Source organism: Dipteris shenzhenensis, chromosome 22 (genome assembly GCF_047967505.1).
Source record: "Dipteris shenzhenensis isolate YYH24624 ecotype China chromosome 22, Dip_SZ_1.0, whole genome shotgun sequence".
Lineage (NCBI taxonomy): Eukaryota > Viridiplantae > Streptophyta > Polypodiopsida > Gleicheniales > Dipteridaceae > Dipteris > Dipteris shenzhenensis.
The window spans coordinates 16,482,459-16,499,403 of NC_141617.1; the positions used below are offsets into that span (position 1 = coordinate 16,482,459).

The 16,945-nt window shown below is 43.9% G+C and overlaps 2 protein-coding genes across 2 annotated transcripts in view; both read left to right on the plus strand.

The window, feature by feature from the left end:
• The first annotated feature begins 299 nt into the window (after positions 1-299).
• Positions 300-16,945, plus strand: part of LOC147887808 (uncharacterized) — a 58,672-nt gene continuing 42,026 nt past the window's right edge. The window contains exons 1-5 of the mRNA XM_087393675.1: positions 300-308; positions 420-490; positions 851-960; positions 6,072-6,177; positions 6,339-6,411. Of these exons, the coding sequence (XP_087249801.1) occupies positions 488-490; positions 851-960; positions 6,072-6,177; positions 6,339-6,411 (292 nt within the window). The 5' untranslated portion in view covers positions 300-308; positions 420-487. The remainder of the gene's footprint in view (positions 309-419; positions 491-850; positions 961-6,071; positions 6,178-6,338; positions 6,412-16,945) is intronic.
• On the plus strand, positions 13,869-14,630 carry LOC147887809 (uncharacterized). Its single transcript, XM_087393976.1, has one exon. It carries the CDS (start codon positions 13,884-13,886, stop codon positions 14,628-14,630), a length of 747 nt encoding a protein of 248 aa, XP_087250102.1. The 5' UTR covers positions 13,869-13,883.

Genomic DNA, 16,945 nt, shown 5'->3' on the forward strand with positions numbered 1-16,945 from the left:
GTTGATGCTGAACTTACCATTTTCATTTGCACTTATTTTGCTTGACTTCAACCTCTCTCTGTCTCTCTCTCTCACGTGCTTTTTCCGCTAGTCTCTGCCTCCATGCCCCCCATCTTTTGTGATGCATCTTCGAAAATTCTTCCACCAACCTTTTGAGTACACCCTGCTAGCATTCTACTCAAGTGCCATAGTTATTGCATTTGGAGTGCCTTGCATTAGATTTTGTGGTGGGGAGGCCTATTTGAATGTACATTCATCTTGTTTAATTAAACAAACTAGTGTTTTGAATGAAACAATTATGCACCCAAGTTAGTATTGGGCAACAACCACCTCAATATACTCATGTCAGCTGAAAAGGCTTCCTGGAGAAGCCAAAGCTCCTGAAAAGTATGAAAACTGGCTTTTTGGACCTTCTCCAGGTGGACAGCAGCATGGACGGAAGGACGCATTGTGGCTCTCTCATCAGCCTTGCACACGCCCCATTACCATGGTATTTCTGCTACAGCCCATGATTGTTACAGTTCTTCCCGCTTGCTGATAGTGTACCATATCTGTTCTTTCTGCATTAGAACATGTGGGCACTGATCTACCTGCTTATAAGTTGCCTTGGACGCTCATCAGCTCACTCACCGTGCCATTGCTATACTTTGACTACTAGATGTCCTTGCGCCCATTGATTGGGAGCATGCAGTAGTCCTATTTAACTAATTAGTTTCTTCTTGAACGTTCCGTGGCATGTTTTTTATCACCATTCCCGCCAACGATACAAGTCCTTCATTGGGTCTCACGTCTGACCATACTACCCAGAAGTCTTTGTTGAAACATTCCTTCGTCTATTTTTGCAATGCAGGACTATTCTGCTATATTGGAAAATCTAGGCAGCACAAGCGAAACAGATCCGGATGCAGAGTTCTCAATATCTCAGGCTTTATCTTTGCCTATAGACTTCTTGCTGTCATTGTAAGTCGTGTCTTTATTCATTTGTTTCTGGAAGTCAAAATTAATCGGTTGAATGTTTGGATGTCTCTCATGACAACATTTGCAAGAGCCACAAAGAATCAGGAGAATTGAGCAAATAGTTATCTACCAACCCATCAATTTCACTAAGTTAGCTCTTTCAAGACGTGCCATATACCTCTTGAGACAATATTATAAGTATGTCATTCTCAAAATACATGATATTACAAATTTTAATATCTCATTGTATTACTCATCACTCCCATCTCTAGCATTAACAGTCCCAAGGCATGAAGATAATGCCGTATAGCCTTTGCAGCCAAAAGAAGAATGTTTAAGGAGCCAAGAAGTAGCCCTGACATATCCATATGGAGACAGAGCTTGGGTTAGTATATAAAAGGTCTCTCATGAAACATTGGTCAAGTCTTGGGTTGTTACCTTCCAGTATTTCTAAGAAGACTATGGGAAGGCCATCCCAACCTGAGCACTTTGCCGAGCTCAAGGCATGTAGAGCATCCAAAATCATGCACGTCCTTTGCAATATGCCATCATGGTCTCTATTGATGAGGAGTAGAATCTTGTCATATGCATTCTCTCTCAATTGGATGTAGCGGCATGGTAGCCTGAATTCATTCTTGGTTAGGGTAGATAGATTAATGTCATCATTCTATATTCCAATCTTGTGAGTCATCCATGGGACTTAACGAAGCAGTTGATAGTTCAGTTAGTGTTGGTTAGTTTGCAACTTACATGCAGACTTCTTGAGGGCCCATTAGAACATGGAGCACAGCTGATGAAGTAATTGGCCATGTGGCAGATAGCCAAAATCTGGTCAACCTGATCTGTCTGTCCAGAAACTTACTCTGCTGGGCCCTATACAAGGCCAGGGCACAGGCATTTGAGAGAATTCCTTTTTGGCAGTTAGTCGGGTACTTGGCCCGCTTCCCTACAGCAGCCAGCCTATGCAGGGCTTGGGATTGGCATTCATCCCATGCCTCTGCAGCAGCTGTCAGTGCAGCATTTGGGAAGTTGGTTGGGGCATTCGGACCACCCTTGCAGCAGCCACATGCGATTACACATTAGCCTCAATGGGCACCCACTGTTTAGCATGCAGTAATCCTGAGGCACCTCGCAGATAGGTGTCTTCATGGAGAAGGACACAGACGGCAGTTAGGCGTCCAAGTTGACGTCTACTTGGCAGATAGGTGTAGTTGGATGAGGGTGATAGGGCGGTGGGATGACGGAAAATAGACATACACTTGTCTATAGCACAGCAAAGCTAAAACCACATGTAGATAAATCAATGTCCTTGCAATCACCAACTATGAATGCAAGGCATCTAGTGTGGAAGTCAGAAGATATGCCATGGTACAACACTCACTGCATCTCACAACAAGACGTGTGCACTCAAAAGAAGGTAGAAAACACTAGCAGAGATGGGAGAGAGAGCACTCAGATGTACAACCCATTAGATATCATAAATAGATATTAAATTCCATACAAAAAGCAGCTTCAAAAGTGTACCCCCCCTATTGAAGAGAAGCTCCTTCAGTTCCCATGCAGAAGATTCCAGGAACATGTTGTCATCTGCTGGTTGAAAAACCCGCACCTCCAGCATCTCTAAGGTCATGCTCCACATCGTATACAAACAACCAATCTGGTCTAGAACATTGGTACAATCACTGGTCCAACAAACACTACGGAGTTTTCAAGATACCTAGGCACCAACAGGTGCATCCATCATCCCCCTTAGAAACTAGGAACGGACCAAACACTGCAAAGTTCCACGCATCTTGGATATTTTTCAATCCCATCATCTTCCACCGGCATCCGCAACCTTGACCCTCGTTCTAGAACTGCTCCCAGCCACCTCTGGAACCAAGTTGTCATTGAGCTCCACTCAGATATGAATCCTGAGCCTGCCAAGCTGTCCTGTAAACCCTCACGTTCTCTATGCAACCAATGACCACTCTTTGAGAATTCTCCTTGTCACCTGCATTTGTTAGTGTCTCAATCTCTGTAAAGTCAGAGACACTAACATCATCAAAAGACGGCTCCAAATGCCTTTGCCTTGAGACTTCCCCCTTTGTATGTCTGGAAGGCTTTCACTTTCCACTTGGCCAAACATTGTGACCACAACATGCATTGGAAATCCATATCATTGCACAGAGAGAAAACATACCTTGGTCTGTTGTTTTTGGATACCTCCTCAAAGTACCTGCCAGAACAGCATTTTTTTTTAAATTTTGGGCATTCACCAGCACATTTCATTGCTCCACATTCAATCAGACCCTGGTCCACTACAACCTTGAGTTCAGCATGATCTGAGCAACATGTTGTTGGAATGGTCACCTCCCCATCTGTAAGCCCCCATATGAGGAGAGCATGGGGGGGGGTGAACGTAGGCAGAAAAGATAAGGGAGGGGGCTGCCACATGGGCAGCACCTCACAGGGAAAGGTCAGCAGATTAGCCTGTCAAAGGCGCCTCAAGGGCTGCCTGTACGGGCTGGAACAGGCCCCGAATGATGGCGGACAGGTGGCGCAACTGTACGGCTGCAGTACGGCTGCATGGTGGGGGTCTATCGGCAGGCATAAGACCTGCAAACAGGCCTGCAATAGGTGCAGGAATGGGCAAAGGCAGCAGCCCAAAAGGGGCTGCCAAAGGCCCTTATAAAGGGCTGGTTGGACCAGCCAACCAGGTCGGCCAGCAAGCAGACTGGTCGTCCAGTCTGGTTGGCCAGGATGAGGCTGGCTGGTCGGTCCATTCAAGGGGACCTTGTGCCCTATAAAAGGAGGGCCTCCAGCCCTCATTCAACATCACTTGGAGCAGCCCTCAGGACAGCAGACAGGAGCAGCAAAGGGGGAGCCTTAGGCCTACATTCAGGAGGACAAGGTGACCTAGGAGAGGCTGCAGACTGAGCTAGAGTGGCAGCCCACCTAGGCTGGCTTCCGGACACCAAGGTGGAAGGGATCTAGACAGAGAGTCTACATATGCTCGAGGTGGAGCACGCGGGCTCAGAGATCTAGGAGTGCCAAGCTTGTAGTAGAAGGACCTTAGTACCTGACTTAGACTCTTCCTTCTTGGGTTTCTCCTCCTTTTGAAGAATCCTTCTTATTTTGCTTACCCTTACTGGGTTTGCCTTTACCCTTCCTCGTAGAAGTAGTGTCTTCTCATCACTGTTAATTTCCTACAACTTCAACCTAGCTTCATCTTGGCGCAGGAAAGGGCAAACCTCTTTGAACGTGAGAGGCCTCTGCCTTTCTCGAGTTGTCAGGGTAGCTGTATGGAAGCTTGCTAAGCAATGGGATGGCAAGCTGATTGCTGTCAACTGTTTGACCCACTACTGCAAGTTGATCCTTGAAAACCTTCACCTTGACCAGATTGTCGCTGACAGATTCCCTCTCTCCCAATGAATAACTGATTCTGGAGAGTAACTATTTGTGCCATATTGTTGGTCTCGTACAGTTCCTTTAAGATCTTTCCAGCCTCGCTTGCGGTACGTGCTAATTGAATGTGCAAAGAATTGAATCTGCAGCCGTTTCAATAATTATTGACAGTGCCTCAACATTTCTGTCCTTTACGTCAGCTGGATCTGTGTCTTCATCATTACCTTGCCCATCATATCCTTAAGGTCCTTGGGGTTGGCCTCGACATCCTTAGTAATCTCCCAAATTTCTCTAATCACCATTTCACTTTGTTGCTCTCATCTTCCAGATTATAGTTTCTCCCATCTTCTAGATTGGATAATTTATCCCATCCAACATCCCCTTTTCTCCAAAATTAGGGATAGGCATTCGAGATGCCATGGATACTTCTGTAGGTTCCGTGGGGATTCTGTCAAGCTTGAATCCTTTGCAGAGAGGGTGTAGCACTCATTAAGGAGTTTAAATCCAAATCAAAAGACTCTCAGTCTTGAACTGATGAATGGCTGGTTATGTTTTTTTAAAATTTCAAACTATAATGTAGGTACTCTAAATAACCTAGAGTTTCTTTTTTGCACTCCTTGGGAGCTGCCATGTGCCCTCCTCCCTAAGCGGACGTATTAGCTGGCTTTTTCCCTGTCCCATAGACCTGTTCGTCTCCTATAGAATTAACTAGACTTTCTTTCTTTCTTTCTTTCTTTTACATAGCTTCTTCAATAGTAGACAGCTGCCTTCTCATACCAAGGTAGTGAGTTTTGCAGGATTTTTGTCAGTTGCGGTCCCTTAGATTACATGAAGATACCACGGAATTACCCAACACCTTGGCTGTCATACGCCTAATTGTTGGGTCCGAGAAGGTGGGTTGATTGAAGGAGACACATTAGGAATCAGAGGAGTGAAGTTTGGCTCTGTTTGACCATGTGCTTGTGATGTGCCACCCAGGCCTTTGAGCTACTGGCCAAGCGATTGCTATTATGCATGCATCCTCGATCCACTATGAGCTTGTTTTCTATGAAGCATATGCCATGATCATAATAGGACGACACATAGAACATATCTATTGTTTGCTCCTATTTTTAGTGGTCATGGTGGCCTTGGTGATCCCATGTCTATGATGGAAAATATCCCAATGTCAATACAAATAGCTCCTCCCCTGCAGATAGACTCGTAGTGACTGCAACCACCACGTATTGACATATAGGATGTCCTAAATGTTCCTCATAGATACAATTTGTCCTATCTCTATCTCCCGTAGAGCTATTTATTGATCCTACAATGTTGCAAGGACTGCCATATACTTTAGAAACGATCGCCATAGCTCGCTCCCTCACCCTTTCTAAGTGATGTGGCACTTATACATGTGCTATGTGTCAACAAAATTGAGGATGCATGCAAATAGGTGATGCCAATTGCCGCATTAATACTCGGGACTAGTGCCTCCACTATCTGCTGTGGAACCTTGGCCTCAATGATATCATGTGCTCCATGAATAGCAACGTCGGCATTCATGAAGCCTAGATTGTATATATGTTTCCTACTTGAGAATTAACATGGTTAAATGCCTTTTCAATCAAAAACCAAGGGCTAGAAGGAATGTTGTGGATGTGTTTTCTTTAAATGGATAATTTTAAAGCACTTGATTACCGAGAAATTACTAAGATAAACAAAGATCTAATCCTCACCATTTGCAGTGTCAGAAATCGTAAGGAAATTGAGTTGCTTCTAAAAGTCTCGAATTCGGCTGCAACTCTAGACTCTCTTATGAAGAACTATGAGATCATAGCTTTGAGAGCTCAGGTTTGTCAATAAAATCTCCCAAATTTAAAAAGAAAACAAAATAATGGATGCTTAATTACCTATAATTGCTGTATGATGCTTTCAGTTCCTTACCAATCTATCGTAGCAGAAGGCATCGAATTGGATGATGGGGTAGATACTGAATCTCACTTGTTTCGCAGGAACTTCAAGAAGCATGGGACACCCTGTGGCTTGCCCATGAACCATACATTGTACCTGCAATTCCTATAATTGGTAAGTAAAGATCAAATGCTATTTGTTATTGCCAATTGGTTCCAGATGTTTATCTTCCGTTTCGAATCGGGCAAGGAAGTATGCAATCATAAATATGAATTTCTTGCAAGGAACATGCAGCTCCATAGTATGTATGAATCACTTCTATTTGTAAGAGAACTCCTATAAGGGTTAGCTGAGTATGAGATTGTGGCATGCTTTTCCTTGTCATTTAGCATGGCATAGGCTGGATTTATTCACTTCCTATGGATTTCATAAATCACACGGGAATTGTTTTTTATGACTTTCAAAGCTTGCAATATCTAAGTGTTGAATGAAATAAGATTTCAGGCTGGGATTGTGGCATTGTTCTTCCTTGTCATTTAGTGTGGCATGGGCTGGCCCTGTATGCCTTTGCTTGGATCTTTCTCAGGATATGGATTGTTGGCCCTTCCTCTTGATGTGAGACTTTTCAAATTTATTCTATATTATGCGTTGACCTAGTGCTCCCATGTGATAATTTTTTGGAAAGTAATATGCTAGGTTTCTGCCTTCCAAACTGTCCATGTAGACTGAACCTTGAAATCTGCTGTTCTTCCAGTGTACCATTTCTAATTACACACTCAAATATCTGTTTCGGAACATATCAGGATTCAAACTTGAGTCATCATGGGTGGCTTTACTTTGATATGTTGGAACAGTTTATCGAGGAGATATTGTTCATTGAATTGCCAGGGGATACACAAAATTTCATAGGAGTATATAGAAATGGGTTTTGTGTCTGAAATTTTGAACTCCACTTTCTAACTATATTATGCATACAAATGGAGATGCATTCATTTAACTATCTTATATATACCATACAATGGTAGAAGGTTGAAGAGTACTGGTTTAACTTACTCTGATACTGCCCTCCTGTTACCTCCTCAGCTGAGCACCTTCACCTGCCCCTACTCTCCACTCTCCTCGTCCCTCCATCTCACTTTACCGCGACCCTCCTGTGAGCTACCCTCATTTTGCCTGGCTTACTGCCAGGTCAGTGACTGTTGCCTTAACCCTGCCAGGTAGCTGTCCAGCTTGGTGACTCCAGGTCTCCACCTTGGCAGGCTGTGCCTTCAACTCTCCTCCGTGCTTTGTCTGGAGGGATTCTTTTCTGGATCATTTTCAGTTGTTTTTTTTTTTGGTGGAGGGGGGGGGGTTCTTTCAATACCATTGCTTTCAGTCATCCTTATTTGCGTTTTTTTCTTAAATAAGTGCATCATTCTCTTTTGTTGTTTAATCTCATTTTCAGCTCCTTTTTCCTGTCCATTTTCAACATATCTTCAGCCTTTCAGTCCTTTTTAGGCTGAAAGAAGAACCAGCCTGTTCCAAAGAAACCCAACTCATTGCCTAGGGGATCTCTGGAACTGGGGCTAACAGCCAAGTGGGGGGACTATACAACCAGCGAATCCCTTGCGGGGTGAAGATGTAGAAAACACTTGTAGGCCGCAGAAGTAAGCACGCCTCTTGATAGTCGCCCTAGAGCCTGAGGCCCCACGCTCCCAGGTGGACCGTAGAGTGTAAATGATATCCTACCAGATAGCAACTAGGGTAGCCGAGGGTGGAACCGGGTGCTCACCCCTCACAAGACTGCAACGAGCCACCCAAATGTTCCAAGTCGTGATGCTGGCTACCACCTCCCAAACACTGTCCTCCCTAGGAGAAGGAGGAGCTAGGCTGTCAGGAGGGACTACCTCACGGAGTGCAATCTTATGGATGCTCTGACCCTATATCCGGTAGGCTGGGAGATCTCATCAATCTGAAACGCATGTCCTCCCTCTGTTAACCAAGCCACCATCCCCTAGGTGTAGTCTCTATGAAGACTCTACAAACGTGTCATGATCTTGAGGGCTCTCATCCAGATCCTTGTTGCACTACGGCGACTTCATAGCCTTTCAGTCCTTTTATTATTTTGTCATCTCACTTCAGTTTTTAGCTCGCTTATTGCTTGTCTTTTTGCTCTCTCATGGAGTGCAATCTTATGAATGCTCTGACCCTGTATCCGGTAGGCTGGGGAGATCTCATCAATCTGAAACGCGTGTCCTCCCTCTGTTAACCAAGCCACCATCCCCTAGGTGCAGTCTCTATGAACTACAAACGTGTCATGATCTTGAGGGCTCTCATCCAGATCCTTGTTGCACTACAGCGGCTCCATAGCCTTTCAGTCCTTTTATTATTTTGTCATCTCACTTCAGTTTTTAGCTCGCTTATTGCTTGTCTTTTTGCTCTCTCTTTTTGGTGATTCTCTCATTGTTATGGATTTCAATTTATTTCTCTTCTTTATTTATCCCTTTACAATTTGTTTCAATTGTTTCTAAATCTTGAAATTTCGGTTACTTTTTCTGCTGCTCTATTAATAGTTTTTGAGTTTGTATGTATGAAAATTTGCACATTATCTGTCACTTTTAGAGCGGTCTCCTTATTACGCTCAAGTTGAGGAAACATGACCTCGGAAGGGTCAGTCGACATTTTCCTTTAAAGGATCCATGTTTGTATTATATTTGTTTGAGCTTCACGTAAATGATCAAAAAGGAATCAAGGTCAAGGTCTTTGGTGAGGGTGACATGGCACAAGACTAGGTGGATCTAAGGCTAAGGGGTCTAAATGCATTAAATGTGCCAAGGGGCAAATGATTTCAATGATATCCCAAGAGGGGTAACTGATGCATTTAGGAGGTAACCTAGAATGAAGACATGTGGCATACTAGATCCATTTAGGGAATTGGGGCTCGGTGGAACTTTGCAAGCAGGAGCTTTCACGTAAGGATTGATTCTGTACCTGGATTGACTGAGGTAGAGGTTCATAAACCTTAATTACACTTTCTCTAAACTTATCAGTATATTCCGCCACTGATAAATTTCTCTGACGAAGGTTTCGATACTGATCCCAAGCTCGGGATGCTTCGAAGTGTTTTCTAAATTCTTTTTTAAACCCCTCCCAAGTAGTGGATGCCACTCCATCTTTCTGCTGTTTTATCCACCACCTATCCGCTGCCTCATTAAACATATGGGTGGCCTCGTGGATTTTTTTCATATCACTCTTGATTTCACAAATGGCGAAAGCCTCGTCCCATTTGTGTAACCAGGTCTTTATGATATCGGAACTACGGTCAGACATCCGACCAGAATACTTTTCTGGCCTATAATTGGCAATATTAGGCACCTTAGCCCTCCTAGGCTCGACTGTATGAACACTGGTTTTAGGTTCCATTGGAGATTTACCTTTCTCTTAACGAGATGGTCTAGCAGACATACTATGAACCATTAACCTGAGCTCAGATTGCCCTACATTTGCTTGTAACTGTTGCGCTAAAATCTGTTGCAAGGCATCCTCCAATAAAGCAATTCTACCAGACAGTGTATGGCCTGCTGGGCGCGACACCTGCGGGGTGGGTCAGACTCCCGATTCGATGGGATCCACCCTAGAAGCTTCTTCTTCTACTTCCATTTAGGTCAATGAGTGCGTGTGTGTGTGTTGTTTTTTTTTTTTTTTAACACACATAAATTGTATCCACAATCGAAAGCCCAACTCCCAAATATATATCAACTGCAAACCAAAACCGCTTTTCCCTATACTAGGGAAACTCCTGCACACCTAAACTACAAATATCCCATGCATAACAGGCATATAACCAAATGTTTGCATCAATCCAATATGCCTCCCAAATCTGGAACCCAATACAACGATCAGGAACTCCAAACTAAAGACAAATAAAACCTGAAATAGCACTAGAAATACCAAAATTCAAAGAAAAGCAAAGTAAGATGCCCCCTGGTAATTTCTTATTGCTAGCCACCTTTCGATCTGTAACTAAGAATCGACTTCTTGAATGCAATTGTATTTGAGCCCAATTCTTCGAAGAACACAAACTTCTCAAGAGTCGAAATGTTCCCCTGAATTCGTTGATTAAAATATTACGATCGCTATGCTTTATCTCGCTTCAAATCATCGTTTCAATACTCACGTTCACGATGAAGGCACCAGACCTAGGCTTAACTACTCTCCACTCGTCGTCCTTGCTCCGTAGTAATTGTAGACCACAAAGATCTTTATATAGAGGCTAAGGGCGTCGAGGCCTACACGACTGGTAACTCTGAAGTTGATGTAGTCCTCGTCCCGTTACCTGCTCCTCAGCCCGTGAGTTTAAGCATACGCCCAGCCAGCCCAAGACCTCTCGTGATCGTTAATCTATAATCCCCCTTTTTCAATCACCTGTCGCTCTGATACCAAAATGATACGTATAAATCTGTAACGCCTAACTTTCCTCTTTTGTAAATCACGGGCATAGGCACATACTTTCCTCCTAGCCAACCTCAGTGGTAGCAATTTTCAGTAAGATAGATCTTAAATGTGGCTACCCCGAGGATGTGCATAAAACCACTTTTAGAAGCAGGTTTGGACATTATGAGTTTTGCTAATGCCGTTTGGACTTACCAATGCTCTAGCTACATTTGTCATGCTTATGAACGATTTACTACGTCCGTATATCGGGAAGTTTGTAGTATATTTTATTGACGATATTCTTGTGTTCAGCAAAAGTATTGCTGAGCATCACACACTTAAGAATAGTGTTCAATACTTTGAGGAAAGCCAGTCTTTATGTGAATAAAAAGAAAACTGTACTGTGTATGGTAAGACTTGAATATTTAGGATTTATTATTACTTATGAGGAGATAGAAATGGATCCAAAGAAAGTGGCTGCGATACTAACTTGGCTTATCCCTCAGAGTTTGACCGCTTTGCGATCATTCTTGGGATTTGTCCAATTTTATCGAAAGCATATCAAAGGATATTCTGAAATAGTATTGCCATTGACCGATCTGACCTCAGATAAAGTACCTTTTATATGGGGACAGAATCAACAAAGCTTTCTCCCTCTCAACGAAATTGGCCAACTCATGAATTAGAGTTTTATGCTATTGTCCATGCTCTGAAAACATGGAGACATTATTTGTATGGGTTAGAGTTTTATGTTGATGTTGATCACGATACTCTGAAACATTTTTGTAAACAACCTGACTTGAGAGGCCGCCAAGCTAGGTGGGCAGAACTCATGTAGGAGTTTAACTTGACGATTTGGTACCGAAGGGGGAAGGATAATAAAGTCGATGATGCATTGTCACGCATTATGCATAATATAAGTTTCACGGTATTAGAAAGTGCTCTAATAACGGAGATTAGAGAAACTCAAAAGGTGGACGAGTTCGTCCAGAGCCTTTGGCCTAAGGCTCATGTATTCAAACCCGGGGAAAAGGGTGACATCTAGAAAAGGTCAAACTTATGCAAGATATACCATAAGAGATGGTATGCTGAAAAGAAGTGGCAAGGTAGTAGTACCTAATCAGAATAATCTCAGGTAGAGAGTCATTCAATAATGCCATGATAGCCCATGTGCGGGACATCCAGGAGTCGAGAAAACGTATGATCACTGTTGCATCCGTACGCGTACGGCCGTTTTTTCCGTACGGATTCCATATGGCCGTACGTATGGATTTCCGTACGTGACTTTTTTTGGGGTGAAAAAATCGGGATGCGTACCTTAAGGCTTATATTGTTGCTTGGCTGCTATGTTCGAATCCGGATTCCGTACGACATCCTTGCGAAGGCTTCCGAACTGTTCGCCGTCGACCGACTCTCTGCTTGCAGGCTCTCTGCTTGCAGGCTGCACACCGACCATTGCTGCCTCGGCCCTCAAGAGCCTATTTAGGCTGACGTTTGAACTTTGAACTTTGCCCTCTATTTAGGCAGGCTGCAGGCTGCAGCCCTTTGCCCTCTTCTTCAACACCTTGCTGCCCTCTTCTTCAGTCCCGACTCCCGAGTCCCCTCAGCCCTTCACTCTTCTTCAGTTTGCCCTCTTCTTCAGCACCTTGCTGCCCTCTATTTAGACAGCCCTTTGCCCTCTTCTACTTGCTTTGGAGGTGAGTGGTCACCGTACAGTTGCAGCCCGCAGCTTGCCTCTACGCTCTACCTGCTCCAAGTGTCAAGGTAAATGCAATGGCTGCTTTTTTTTCCTGTTTTGCAGCAAGTGCTCTCTCTTTAGTTGATGCCATCTAACAGGGCAGCCTGCAAGGACTTCAAGCCCTCTTTGGAAATTGTTCCTTTGCCCAATGCCTTATTTGCCCTCTTTTGCAAATTTGCAGCTTGCAGATCTACAAATGGGAAGACAAAAAGGACCAGAATGGGAATTTGTAGAGGCCTTGAAGCCTTTGGGGAAGGGCCAATTCACTTGTAAATGTAAATATTGCCCTCATTCATGGGATGGAGGACCGACCCGTATAAGGGCACATTTTCTTGGGCTCACAGGCTTGGGGGTTGACAAGTGTACTGCTCCTCCTGAAAATGTGAAAGATACTTGTCGAAGATTGCAGGCAAAGGTGGCCCTAAAAACTGCTGCAAAACAGCTTGTTGAAGATGTGGCTGATTTGGGAGATGCCTCAGTGAGTGGTACTGCAAGTGGAAATGCATCTGGCAGTGCATATGAGCCAAAGCAAAAGAAGTTGAAGACGTCAAAGGGAACCTTGGAAAAGGCATGGGAGTCACAAGCACGGAAGGATGCATACATTGCTCTCCGTCGTTTTTTCTTTGCAGAGGATATTCCTCATTGGAAGGTGAGGAGCCCTTATTTTTTGGAGATGGTTCGTGCCATTGGCCAAGTTGGGCTTACCTTCAAGCCTCCATCCTACAATGTTTTGCGCACAACGGAGCTAACTAATGAAGCAGTATGCATAGATCAAGAGATGCTACAGTTTTGGGATAAGTATAACTTGTGATGGTTGGTCTGACACTCGACGCCAGCCTATAATCAATATTATGGTCTCATGCATATTTGGTTCAGCCTTCTTGAAGTCTGTGGACACAAGTGGGCAGTATAAGTCAGGGGAGTACATCTTTGGGATACTGAAAGATGCCATTCTTGATGTTGGGGCTGAAAATGTGGTGCAGGTGTGTATGGACAATGCATCTAACTGTGTGCGGGCAGGAGAATTGGTGGAGGAAGAGTGGCCTCACATTTTCTATACTAGATGCACATGCCATTGCCTTGACCTCTTGTTTGAGGACATTGGAAAGCTTCCATGGGTAAAGCCAGTGTTGGTACATGCTAACATGATTGTGACATTTGTTACCCGGAAACACACCGTGTTAGCAATGTATAGAAAATTCAGCAAGAAGGAATTGGTGAAGCCAGCACAAACACGGTTTGCTTACATGTTTATCATGTTAGCAAACTTATTGGATGAGAGGGTATATAATGGATTGCGTCGCATGGTTGTCAGTGATGAGTATTGCAAGAAGAAGGTGTCACGCACTGTGAAAGCACAACTATTATATTGGGTGCTTCATTTTGGCAAGATGCAAGACTCATTGTGAAGCTTTGTGCACCTATTTTGAAGATCCTTCGCCTGGCTGATAGGGAAGGGGCTACCATGGGACTTGTATATGAACTTACTGATCGGATGGTTGAGAAGATGGCAACTATTGATGGGATTGAATCCTCAAAGCTGGCTGATGTTAGAGCCTTATGTGTTGACAGGTGGAATATGATGCATTCTCCATTGCATGCGGCAGCGTTTGTTCTCCATCCTATTTGGAGAGAGAAAAATCCAGATAGTGACAAGGAGGTGCACGATGGGTGGATGGATGCCATAGAGCGGTACACCAAGTATGATGTTGACAGCCAAGGCACCTTATGTGATGAGTTGGATATTTACAAATCCATGTCAGGCACATTTGCTCGTGCGATTGCAAAGGATGAAAAGAGAATGCACCAAGGGGTGAAATGGTGGGAGACATTTGGGGCTCACACACCAAATTTACAGCGGTTAGCTCTTCGAGTGCTCTCGCAAGGCACATGTGCTTCTCCTTGTGAGAGGAATTGGAGCACATTCTCTCTTATCCATACTAAAAGAAGGAATAGGCTGCTTCCAAAGCATACCGAGAAATTAGTGTACATCCATACTAATTTGCGTCTCATTTCCAAAATCAAGGAAAGGGGATTTGAGAAGATAGAAGTGACCCTAGAAATGATCAACAAGGAGAAGGATGATGATAGGCTGCTAGCGAGGCAAGCAGGTACAGAGGGAGAAGACATTGCAGCCCCTATTGTTACACTTACAGGAACGATGGATGTTGCTGCAGCTTCAAGCAGCTCTAGTCTTTTGGAGTTCGTCATTTGTAAAGCCCGTGGTTGGAATGTTGCTTAGTCGTTGGAGAGGTGCTGGTCATCGTCTTTGGGCTTGTTGCTGAAGAGTAGTTGTTGGAGTATCTGCTCAAGCCGATAGTTGGAGTTGCCGATTGTATTGGTCGCTTGGTCGTGCAGCGTTGATGCTCGCAAGGTCGTTTGTTAGTAGACTTTGTCGCAGGTGTACAACTTGGTACCTTCAGGGCTCTTTGGCATCGCGTGAGGAATTTGGTTAGTGCTGAGGACTAGGATAGAACATTATACGATTGGCTGGTGTTTGTATCGTGGGTCGATTGCGGTGCGAAGTCCGTGAGTAAAATAGTCACGTAGATCAGTCTTCTTCGTCATCGAATTGATCACTTTGGAATGAGAAAGATGATGCATTCTACCATGCATAAATTGAGTTGTGACTGCTAATATGCACTAGATGTGGAAAAGCTGTGTATTTTTTAATTGGGCTGGCTGCCGCCTTCATGCGTAGGGTTCTCTTCATTTGAAGGCGAGGTTACTGGAGTTACGACTACCTGCAAAGAGCTATTGTGTGGTCACGAGACTTGCTTGTGACATTTTGTTATTTGGAGATTTCGGTTATCAACGAGTACTATGCAGATAACAGACGATAACTGTTGAAGTGAGAGCTGGGGTGTTTTGGGTCTCCAATGACGATACAGTTGAGAGCCACAACAGGAATATTCATGTGGTTCAAATACAGGAACAACTTGATCTTTCTATGCTACATGAATGACCAGGGAGTCTTCTATGCCTTCTAAAGTTTATTTCCCTCCGTGTTTGAGTTGATTCAGATTGCAGGAGTTTCCCTAGCATAGGGAAAAGTGGGTTTGGTTATAGTGTGATATATGCCTGGTTAACTGTAAATTTGGAAGTTGGACTTTTGATTTGTGAATACAGTTTCAAGTGGTGTTTTATTTATTATTTAAAAAAAAAAAAACACACCCATTGACCAAAATGGAAGTAGAAGAAAGTTTCTAGGGTGGATCCCGTAGAGTCGAGAGTCCGGCCGACCCTGCTGGTGTCGCGCCCAGCAGGCCATACACTTTCTGGCAGAATTGCAATGTTAGAAGATGCCTTGCAGTAGATTTTAGCGCAACAGTTACAAGCAAATGTAGGGCAATCTGAGCTTAGGAAAATGGTTCATACTATGTCTATCAGACCGTCTCGTGAAGAGAAGGGTAAAGCTCCAATGGAGGCTGAGTCCAATGTTCATTCAGTTGAGCCTAAGAGGGCTAAGGTGCCTAATATTGCCAATTATAGGCCAGAAAAGTATTCTGGTCGGATGTCTGACCGTACTTCCGATATCATAGAGACCTGGTTACACAAATGGGAGGAGGCCTTCGCCATTTGTGAAATCAGGAATGATATGAAAAAAATCCGCGAGGCCACCCATATGTTTAATGAGGCAGCGGATAGGTGGTGGATAAAACAGTAGAAAGATGGATTGGCATCCACTACTTGGGAGGGGTTTTAAAAAGAATTTAGAAAACACTTCTTACCTCCTGACGAAGCATCCCGAGCTTGGGATCAGTATCGAAATCTTCGTCAGAGAAATCTATCAGTGGCAGAATACACTGATAAGTTCAGAGAAAGTGTAATGAAAATTTATGAACCTCTACCTCAATCAATCCGGGTAAAAGATTTTATCTTTGGATTAAATGATCGGATCAAGATGGAAGTTCGGGCTAAGTATTTGATGAAGCAATTGCCATAGCCCTGAACTATGAGGATGCAAAAGGGAACAGACCGAGTGGGTTTGTGCAGGTTGGGACTCAGTATGAGTACCCGAAGAAAACTGGGTTTAAGAAGAAGTGGATTAGCAAAGGGAGTGCCTCACAGCCTAGTGGTCAAGCTAAGCAGGCGAAACCAGTTGAGACTCCTAAATCAAGTACCACCATTGGAATGAAAAGAAAAGTAACGCCAATGGCAGCCCGGGCTTGGTCGAAGTCTTCTTTGAACCCAGAGCAAAGAGAAAAAGCGAGCAGAGAAGGCTTGTGTTTTGGATGACTTCAGCCTCATCAGTGGAAAGATTGTCCACGAAACAAGGATTATTGGATGGCTAAGATGGTGATCTCAGAATGCGAGGTGAAAATGGAGGGAAGTCCCAGAGCAGAACAGATGCAGATTCAGCTAGCGGAATCTTCTCAAAGGTCAGTACCGGTTTTGTTATGTGTGTCTGTTGCTAAGCTAGTGCACTTGATAATGTCCTGTCAAAGCCCGCAGCAACGAGGTATACAGCCTTTAATGATACGGAGTTAATTAAGATGAAAGGGCAAGTAGCTAATCATGATGTCATGGTGTTGTTTGACTCAGCGTCAACGCACA